At 41.8% G+C, this 11072-nt stretch overlaps 2 protein-coding genes across 2 annotated transcripts; both read left to right on the top strand.

Moving 5' to 3' along the window:
- The first annotated feature begins 2997 nt into the window (after positions 1 to 2997).
- INFAF (interferon alpha F) lies at positions 2998 to 3567 on the top strand. Its single transcript, NM_001172042.1, is given in 1 exon segment — positions 2998 to 3567. A coding segment is annotated over 1 exon segment (570 nt).
- A 6296-nt stretch (positions 3568 to 9863) lies between these two features.
- LOC618801 (interferon omega-1) lies at positions 9864 to 10734 on the top strand. The gene has a single exon (XM_002689509.6). The coding sequence runs from the start codon at positions 9939 to 9941 to the stop codon at positions 10524 to 10526; it is 588 nt and encodes a 195-aa protein (XP_002689555.1). The 5' UTR covers positions 9864 to 9938; the 3' UTR covers positions 10527 to 10734.
- The last annotated feature ends 338 nt before the right edge of the window (positions 10735 to 11072 follow it).

Raw genomic sequence — 11072 nt, 5'->3', positions numbered from 1 at the left:
ATTATTCTCAATGGTGAAAAGCTAAAAGCATGCCCGCTAAGATCAGGAACAAGACAAGGGTGTCCACTTTCACCACCATTATTCAACATAGTTCTGGAAGTCCTAGCCTCAGCAATCAGAGAAGAAAAGGAAATAAAAGGAATCTAGATTAGAAAAGATGAAGTAAAGCTCTCACTATTTGCAGATGACATGATACTGTACATAGAAAACCCTAAAGATAGTATTAGAAAATTACTAGAGCTAATCAGTGAATTTAGCAAGGTTGCAGGATACAAAATCAATACACAGAAATCACTTGCATTTCTATATGCTAACAATGAAAAATCATAAAGAGAAATTAAGGAATCAATCTCATTCACCATTGCAACCAAAAGAATTAAATATCTAGGAATAAATTTACCTAAGGAGACAAAAGAACTTTACACAGAAAATTATGAGACACGTGAAAGAAATCAAAGATGACATAAACAGATGGAGAGATATTCCATGTTCTTGGGTAGGAAGAATCAATATTTTCAAAATGACTACATTAGCAAATGCAATCTACAAATTCAATGTGATCCCTATCAAATTACCAATGGCATTTTTCACAGAACTAGAACAAAAAATTTCACAGTTTTTGTGGAAACGCAAAAGACCCCAAATAGCCAACGCAGTCTTGAGAAAGAAGAATGCAGTTACAGTGCTTCTAATTGGGTTATTCATAATTTCTATTTCTTCCTGACTTCAGATTATACTGTGATGCTACAGTCATCAAAACAGTATGTTACTGCACAAAAACAGAAATATAGACCCATGGAACAAGATAGAAAGCCCAGAAATAAACCCATGCACCTATGGGTACCTTATTTTTACAAAGGAGGCAAGAATATACAATGGGGCAAAGACAGCCTCTTCAATGAATGGTGCTAGGAAAACTGGACAGCTACATATAAAAGAATGAAATTAGAACACTTCCCAAAAACATACACAAAGATAAACTGAAAATGGATTAAAGACCTAAATATAAGACCAGAAACTATAAAACTCTTAGAGGAAAACACTCGATGTTCTTAGAGGCAGAACACTCGATGACATAAATCAAAGCAAGATCCTCTATGACCCACTTCCAAAAGTAATGGAAATAAAACCAAAAGTAAACAAGTGGGACCTGATTAAACTTAAAAGCTTTGGCACAGCAAAGGAAATTATAAGCAAGGTGAAATGACAACCCTCAGAATGGGAGAAAATAATAGCAAATGAAAGAACTGACAAAGGGTTAATTTCCAAAATATACAAGCAGCTCATACAACTCAATGCCAGGAAAACAAACAACCCAATCAAAGAGTGGGGAAAAGACCTAAACAGTCATTTCTCCAAATACATTACAGGTGGCTAAGAAACACATGAAAAGATGCTCAATATCACTCATTATTAGAGAAATGCAAATCAAAACCACAATGAGATATCACCTCACACAGGTCAGAATGGCCATCATCCAAAAGTCTACAAACAATAAATGCCGGAGAGGATGTGGAGAAAAGGGAAAGCTCTTGCACTGTTGGTGGGAATGTAAATTGATACAGCCACTAGGGAAGATGGTATGGAGATTCCTTAAAAATTAGGAATAAAACTACCATATGACCCAGCAATCCCCTTTCTAGACATATACCCTGAGTAAACCAGGGTTGAAAAAGACACATGTATCCCATTGTTCATTGTGGCACTATTTACAACAGCTAGAACATGGAAGCAGGAGAAGGCAATGGCAACCCACTCCAGTACTCTTGCTTGGAGAATCCCGTGGATGGAGGAGCCTGGTGGGCTGCAGTCCATGGGGTTGCTGGGAGTCAGACAGGACTGAGTGACTTCACTTTCACTTTTCACTTTCATGCATTGGAGAAGGAAATGGCAACCCACTCCAGTGTTCTTGCCTGGAGCATCCCAGGGACGGGGGAGCCTGGTGGGCTACCGTCTCTGGGGTCACACAGAGTCGGACACGACTGAAGTGACTTAGCAGAACATGGAAGCAACCTAGATGTCCATTGATAGATGAATGGTTAAAGAAGTTGTGGTATATATACAGAATGGAATATTACTCAGCCATAAAAAGGAATGCATTTGAGTCAGTTCTGATGAGGTGGATGAATCTAGAACCTGTTATACAGACTGAAGTGAGTCAGAAAGAGAAAGATAAATATCATATTCTAATGCACGTCTATGGAATACAGAAAAATGGTACTGAAGAATTTATTTGCCTGGCAGCAATGGAGAAACAGACATAGAGAATAGACTTATGGACACGTGCAGAGGGGAGGAGAGGGTGAGATGTATGGAGACTGTAACATGGAAACTTACATTACCGTATGTAAATATATAGCCAACGGGAATTTGCTGAATGGCTCAGGAAATTCAAACAGGGGCTCTGTATCAACCTAGAGGGTTGGGATGGGAAGGGAGATGTGAAGGAGTTTCAAAGGGAGGGATATATGTATACCTGTGACTAATTAATGTTGAGGTTTGATAGAAAACAACAAAATTCTGTAATTATCCTTCAATAAAAAAATAAATTAAAAAAATCAGTAGCTTTCACATTTAAATTATAGCTTAAAATTTTATGTAATTCTTAACTCTACATTGAATGCAAAGAGTAAGATTTATACTTTCTTTTTCTATGTACAGACAAAAGATATCCATAGAGTCCATAAAAATATACCCAGTATACCTCTGCTATCAAAATTTCACAGTGGAGGCACCTAAAAAATATCTAAAAAGGCTCTGTGGTCAGAAGAAAGAGGGAAACATGAAAAACAATGATTGAGAAATGCTGCCTTAACCCATTTGGAGAGTGCAAAATGAAAACAAAAACGAAAGTAGAAAGCAAGAGGGAACTTTCAGAAAATGGAAACCATGGGCTCCTACTTAAGACACAGGCCTGAAGGAAGGTCTTCAGAGAACAAAGAGAGCAGGTTCACAGAGTCACCCACCTCCCCAGGAGAAGCATCTGCAAGGTCCCCGATGGCCCCAGACTGGTCCTTACTTCTGGCCCTGCTGCTGCTCAGCTGCAACGCCATCTGCTCTCTGGGTTGCCACCTGCCTCACATCCACAGCCTGGCCAACAGGAGGGTCCTGATGCTCCTGCAACAACTGAGGAGGGTCTCCCCTTCCTCCTGCCTGCAGGACAGAAATGACTTTGCATTCCCCCAGGAGGCTCTGGGTGGCAGCCAGTTGCAGAAGGCTCAAGCCATCTCTGTGCTCCACGAGGTGACCCAGCACACCTCCCAGCTCTTCAGCACAGAGGGCTTGGCCGCTGTGTGGGATGAGAGCCTCCTGGACAAGCTTCGCGCTGCACTGGATCAGCAGCTTACTGACCTGCAAGCCTGTCTGAGGCAGGAGGAGGGGCTGCGAGGGGCCCCCCTGCTCAAGAAGGACTCCAGCCTAGCTGTGAGGAAATACTTCCACAGACTCACTCTCTATCTGCAAGAGAAGAGACACAGCCCTTGTGCCTGGGAAGTTGTCAGAGCAGAAGTCATGAGAGCCTTCTCTTCCTCAACAAACTTGCAGGAGAGTTTCAGGAGAAAGGACTGACACACACCTGGTTCAACACGGAAATGATTCTCATGGACCAACAGACCACATGTCCTCCTGTGCTGCCATGTCAAGGACTCTGATTTCTGCTGTCATTGCACCCTGAATTGAATCAATACGTCAAATGATTTCTGGAATATTAAGCAACATCATGTTCTACTCTATAGGAACTGGTTCCTCACAGATGCCAAAGTTGATCTATCTACGTATTTAATTACCTGGACATTTATTTATCTATTTTAATATTTATTTAACTATTTATAAATATTTAAATTATTTTGTTGATAAAATATTATGTATGTATACTTATGGGAAACTGTATATTTTGTATTTAGTCAGTTTATGATTTTTCTTCCTTTATTAAATTCTTACTGTAAAAGACTTAACTTTGTTTTTTCATTAAAACAGAAACACCAAGCCTGAATGGCAACTTGATTAAAAAATGCATTTTACGATTCCTTGAGCCCTCTTTAGGATTCACATGTTAGAAGTAAAAATACTCTAGCTCTAGCTATGTTGTTGCTCTGAGGACCTTGAACATAACCACTCCAGTGCTTTTTGTAATTCTGATTTTTTTCAAAAACAGTAACCTAAAAACAATGAACAACAACAATAAAAAATCCATCCTTCAGGATTTGATGAATCTTTGGGAAGGATTTTCTGCCTCTTGTTGGTTGTGGAATTTTTTTCCCTGGAAACAATTGTAGAGATGCTTGAAGACATGGTATTCAGTTGGCAAGAGGTGAGGTGAATATCTTATCCTTATACTCAAATATCACAGTCATTCACTTCCTCCCAGTGTAGAAATCCCAAGTGTGCTCTCCTCATTCACTCTGCATGAAGGTGTCCTCTCCATTCATACAGCTGTGTCCTTCTCCATTACGGTTTCTGGTTGTCAATTTCCCCTTATGACAGCAAACCACCAACTAAAAGCGGAACCTAAGTGAACGTTCTAGATCTGTCAGACACTCTCCTATGACTTCACCTGCTCTGCCTGCCAAGCACTGCAGGTCCAGACTGTCCAGCCTCCCAGAGAAACACAGTAAATAGAGGGAACCCTGCCCCACAGTGAACAATGGTGGAGACACCAGGGGCTCCTCTGAGTGTTTACCTAGGCTATTCCATGTGCTGGTTGCACCAGGAGGAACTCACCTGGTTCAGGAATCTCATTTGAGAAAAGCTCAAAGCACCGTAAACATGGAAAGACAGCAGTAGCTTGAGAACTTGGAAGGAGAACAGAGATGTTTAAAGTGTTCACTGGAGCAGCAGCGGGTTCTCAGGACACAGAACAACACAGATGAACTACACTGAGGCAAGTGCTTCTCCACAACATTCCTGTTCAGAAACTGAGAAGACTGAAGCAGATGCTGAGAGCAGAGGCAGAGCACGAATGTCTGGCCACCAGCTGTGTCCCCAGCACAAGTGACGTTCACACCACAGTAGCCTGCAGAGTCCTGGAAGGGGCGACGGTCACTCCCGTCACAGCTGCAGACTTGTTTCTTCCTTAGGACCCAGCAAGTTATCACAGAGCAGGACAAGAGGTACCTGGGGACAATGCAATCCAAGGAAGCTCTTAAATTCCATCATGGTGTCTTTGCATCTTTGAGAGACAAACAAAATCAAACAAGATTGAATAGAAGGGGCACAGGCAGGGCTTTTAATACATTTAGCAACAGTGGGACAGAGCTTTCCTCGCAGGACTCATGTTAGTAACATGCACACTGGAAGAATAAAATTTCTCAAAGTAACAAAGATCTTTGTGGAAATTCATGTATTTAATGTAGGCAATCTTCAGGACACTGATGGATCAATCATCTTTCTCTTCTTTCCAGCTGGGACATACAGCACTCAGTAGCTATATGTAAAGTCGGAGGGACTTTTGAAATAATTTTATTTTTTATTCATTTTTCACTGTGCTGTGTCTTCATTGCCGCATGGACTTTCCTCTAGTTGTGGCAAAGGTGGGTCCTCTCTAGTTGTGGTGCACAGGCTTCTCACTGTGGTAGCTCCTCTTGTTGGGGAGCACAGGCTCCGGTGCACTTGGCTTTGGTAGTGGGGGTCCTGGGGTCTAGAGCACAGGGCAATAGTTGCGGCACACGGCTCAGCTGTTCTGCAGCGTGCGCATCCTCTAGGACCGCATGTGGTCCTATTGGCAGGTGGGCTCCTTACCACTGAGCCACCATGGAAGCCCCTCAGGGAACATGTAAAGTACATTGAGAGGTTTGGAAACTTTCTTGAGGATTAGGGCCCTAAACAAGTAAAAAACATTCTGATATTACTGCTAAAAATATCATTTCATTAACAAATTATTTTCTAAATAACCTTTTCATGTCAGTTCTATAGCATTACTTAATGATGTTTAATAGGTTGAGCTAGAAATTTTTTAAAAAGATAACATACAAGGCTTTGAGGCTTAGTTCACAATTCAAGCCAGTTTCTCTCTGCTAAGGAGAAAAATGTTCACTGCTTCTGTCTAGGAAGCACACATGCGCTTCCATCTTGGTCACACACAGGCCTCCTCAACACCCACATCTTGACCAGAAGTTGGGAAATAGAGTAGCGGTTCTTCACTGGACTCCATCAGTAGACACCAGGATGACCCGGCTGGACTGGAGGTGAGAAATGCAGGTGTCTTCCTTGAGAATGAGAACAGCAGGTTACCTGAGGAGGTCTCCTGGAAGGGGACTTTGTCAACCAAAAAAAAAAAAAAAACCCAAAAACATGACTCCCGAGAGTTCATTTTATTGGGAGAACTTGCTGAGGACAGAGGACAGCCTCCCCTCAGCTCTGAGGAACTGCTCCACGGACGTAGAGGAGGTCAGTATGCATGCGATTGTGGAGAAGAGGTGACGTGCAGATAAGCTCACATCTTGGGAGAAAGTGGCTGAGAATCAGGAGGAACAGATGTCTCTCTGAAAGATTTTAGAGCTTTTCTACCCATGAGAAGTTGTAAAATTGGGTTCATCAATTTTCTATGGAAATTATTTAACTATCTGAAGGCCTGTTGTGTCAGTTTTCCCAGAGCACAGAGTGCCTCGTTCCTGATCTCAACCCTGAACTCCTATCAGGGTGTGTTGGAGGTCAGGGACTGCAGTGGGTAGAGACTTCATTCTGCAGAATCTGATGCAGAAAGATGTTTTCATTGTCATCCTGAAGGAGAAATGTCAGAACTCATGTGGCAAGAAACTGTTAGATGCTTTTTTTTTTTGTTCTTAAGCTCACAAGAAAGTGCAAAAGATTAAAATACATAGAAACTAGGGCTTACCTTTCAGAGGGTTAATAAAATCATTTTACTATATTTCATTGAGGAAACCACTCATAAATGCTTAGACTTCTGTGAGGCTTGTGTGTTCGGACTTCCCAACCAGGGATTGAAATCAGGTCACAGCAGTGAAAGTGCTGGATCCTAACCACTAGATAATGAGCAAACACCTGCTTTTCTTTTAGCTGGCAGAACAATCTACTCCCTTCCAACTACTTAATAGTGATTTTGACTATTTATGATTAGATCTTAATTTTGCGGACTGCAGACCACACACTGTGGCCCTACAAAACAATAGATAGTGACCCTTTGGCATCTGAAATGGATTAAGGGGTCTTTGTCAACTCACTCTCCTCCTATCACTTATTTCATTGGTTCCTTAATGTCATGTTCATTTGCAGCCTTCCTTTTTTTTTTAAATTGGATCGATCAGACAAATCAAAGCCCCCAAGGTTTGCTCTTGAATCTTTGCTATGATTTGAATAGTTCATTTGTCTAGATTTATATTTTTCTCCAGGAGTATAAGTAAGTGGGACCCTAAGAGTTAATGAGAGGATTCAGTTAAAATTATAAAGAGCTTGAAAATGACTAGTCCATTCAGTTCAGTTCAGTCACTAAATTGTGTTCGACTCATTGTGACCCCATGAATCGCAGCACGCCAGGCCTCCCTGTCCATCACCAACTCCTGGAGTTCAACCAAACTCGTGTCCATCGAGTCGGTGATGCCATCCAGCCATCTCATCCTCTGTCATCCCCTTCTCCTCCTGCCCCTAATCCCTTCCAGCATCAGAGTCTTTTCCAATGAGTCAACTCTTCACATGAGGTGGCCAAAGTACTGGAGTTTCAGCTTTAGCATCAGTCCTTCCAAACAACACCCAGGGCTGCTCTTCTTTAGGATGGACTGGTTGGATCTCCTTGCAGTCCAAGGGACTCTCAAGAGTCTTCTCCAACACCACAGTTCAAAAGCATCAATTCTTCAGTGCTCAGCCTTCTTCACAGTCCAACTCTCACATCCATACATGACCACTGGAAAAACCATAGCCTTGACTAGATGGACCTTTGTTGGCAAAGTAATGTCTCTGCTTTTTAATATGCGATCTAGGTTGGTCATAACTTTCCTTCCAAGGAGTAAGCGTCTTTTAATTTCATGGCTGCAATCACCATCTGCAGTGATTTTGGAGCCCCCCAAAAATAAAGTCTGACACTGTTTCCCCATCTATTTCCCATGAAGTGATGGGACCAGATGCCATGATTTTCGTTTTCTGAATGTTGAGCTTTAAGCCAACTTTTTCACTCTCCTCTTTCACTTTCATCAAGAGGCTTTTTAGTTCCTCTTCACTTTCTGCCATAAGGGTGGTGTCATCTGCATTTCTGAGGTTACTGATATTTCTCCTGGCAATCTTGATTTGATCTTGTGCTTCTTCCAGCCCAGCGTTTCTCATGATGTACTCTGCAGGGTGACAATATACAGCCTTGACAGATTCCTTTTCCTATTTGGAACCAGTCTGTTGTTCTATGTCCAATTCTAACTGTTGCTTCCTCACCTGCATATAGGTTTCTCAAGGCAGATCAGGTGGTCTGGTATTCCCATCTCTTTCAGAATTTTCCACAGTTTATTATGATCCACACAGTCAAAGGCTTTGGCATAGCCAGTAAAGCACAAATAGATGTTTTTCTGGAACATGATGATCCAGATGTTGGCAATGATCCAACGGATGTTGGCAATTTGATCTCTGGTTCCTCTGCCTTTTCTAAAACCAGCTTGAACACTCCATTAGTAGCAGGCAATAAAATTCAGTGATTGTTTTTAATATCATAATTACTATTATCCAGATTAAGTTCAGGATGTTTTGGAATCATTTAATTCTATTTCATTCTAGTTTCTTTCAAAGCATCTTCTCATTGCCTGAGTGGATTTATTACCTAGACAGATGCTCAGCAAGGCTGGTCTCCAAGACACTGACAGCAAAGGTTAGTATTTCAGCAATTGGCATTCTAGTTGTCCATCTCTTGTTAGGTGATGGGTTTGACTTCTTCCTTCTCTCCTGAAACTAATCCTCATGCATTAATTGAAAGAAAAATGAGGTAGCTGATCTTGCAAAGCAAAGGACAGTCACTTGACTCAGGACTCGACCTTCGTGAGCTTCTGTCAGAGCAGCCATGGCCCAGCCTTTCTGTTGTTCATACTGGCCTCATGCTTCCCCTCTACCACAGCTCATCCCCAGCTGTGCTGCACTGAAAGTTTGCTAACTCAGAAGACATCATTGTGTTGGGGAAAACAACTTCCCTTCATTCATATTCAGATGTTCAGACTTAGATTAGTTTTCTTTTTGCCCACAAAACAACTGTGGAGTTTTACTTTCTAGGAAAGTGGCAAAGGGAAACAACAACAACAAAAAAAACTAAAGTCTTACATATGATAGAGATACAGCCCCTCTGCCTTTCTTCCCTTCACTTTATTGTTCTTATTTCAAGGTGAATTAGAACTAGAGCAGGAGCAGCAAGACCAATCCTGGTCAACAAGTCACTAAAAGAATGTAGAAACTAAGTGAAAAATTATACTCAAGTAAAGGAAAGAAGGCTATTTCTCCCTGAACCAGTAGCCTGGTTCTCACCATCCTTCATTCTCAGAGGAAGAAAGAGATAGAGGAACAGACATATCCAGTGGAATCAATGGTCTGAATGAATGACTGAAACTCTCTAGATTCTGTGACATAAGCTTCCAGTGAGAGACAACACCATCACTGAATCTCCTTCCTCCAGCTCAGAAACTCTGAGCAGAAAAGTGTTGAAAAGTTTAAGTAAAAGTCTTGAATAATAAAAATGTTCTCATTTGAGTGACAAATATCCAATTGGATGGGTACATTTGAAATTATTGGGAAATACGTAAATTTAATACTTTAAACTGATGACATTTTCTTTGATCATATTGCGAATACATACATGAAAATCAAAAAAGGAAGTGAAAGTGTATTAAAACAATTAGAAAATGAAAATTACCATGTTCCCTATTTAATGGCCTTGCTTAGAAAGAGTGGCGTCAGAGATCCTACCTCAAGGTTCCACCAGACGCCGCCTCAGCCAGGTCAGCAGCAGCCTAATCTTCCCCATGGCTGTTGTGCTCTCTCTAATGATGGCCCTGGTGCTGGTCAGCTATGGCCCTGGAGGATCCCTGGGCTGTGACCTGTCTCAGAACCACGTGCTCGTTGGCAGGAAGAACCTCAGGCTCCTGGGCCAAATGAGGAGACTCTCCCCTCGCTTCTGTCTGCAGGACAGAAGAGACTTCGCTTTCCCCCAGGAGATGGTGGAGGGCGGCCAGCTCCAGGAGGCCCAGGCCATCTCTGTGCTCCATGAGATGCTCCAGCAGACCTTCAACCTCTTCCACACAGAGCGCTCCTCTGCTGCCTGGGACACCACCCTCCTGGAGCAGCTCCTCACTGGACTCCATCAGCAGCTGGACGACCTGGACGCCTGCTTGGGCCCGGTGACAGGAGAGGAAGACTCTGCCCTGGGAAGGACGGGCCCCACACTGGCCATGAAGAGGTACTTCCAGGGAATCCATGTCTACCTGAAAGAGAAGGAATACAGTGACTGCGCCTGGGAAATCGTCATAGTGGAAATCATGAGATCGTTCTCTTCATCAATCAGCTTGCAAGAAAGGTTAAGAATGATGGACTCAGATTTGAACTCACCTTGACATGACTCTCACTGACTGAGATGCCACATCACCCTTGCACGCTCCCCTGAGGTCATTTCAGAAGACTCTGATTTCTGCTTTAGCCACAGTGTTTCCTGGATTCAATCAACAGTACTTTCTCAGTAGCAATAAGAAAGTAGATATAAAAAGTATTCAACTGCAAGAGGATAACTCCCCTGATGTTATTTATGTTTATTTATGTATTTATTTTCTTTTATCTCATCATATTTATATTTTCATGTAAAAATTTTTTTCTGCATTGTAATAAAATTTAGAAAATATGTTCATTTCCTTAATCTTCTAATTTGTTTTATTTATTAAATTTTTATGAAAGTAACTTTGTTTTTTCATTATGAAGAACTAAATATTTATTTTGTCTACATAAACCTATCATGGAATAGCATTTGTCCATTTATACTACAGAATAGTTGTATTACGTTTCAGAAATGATTGTCAAAAGGTAGAATTCCTGGAATTCCCTGGCAGTCCAGTGGATAGGAGTCCATGCTTCCAGTGTGAGAAGCTCAGGTGCTATGGATACCTGGT

The sequence above is a fragment of the Bos taurus genome, chromosome 8 (genome assembly GCF_002263795.3).
Source record: "Bos taurus isolate L1 Dominette 01449 registration number 42190680 breed Hereford chromosome 8, ARS-UCD2.0, whole genome shotgun sequence".
Classification (NCBI taxonomy): Eukaryota; Metazoa; Chordata; class Mammalia; order Artiodactyla; family Bovidae; genus Bos; species Bos taurus.
Note: the sequence above shows the minus strand (reverse complement) of the source record. Positions and strands in the feature narration are given on the sequence as shown.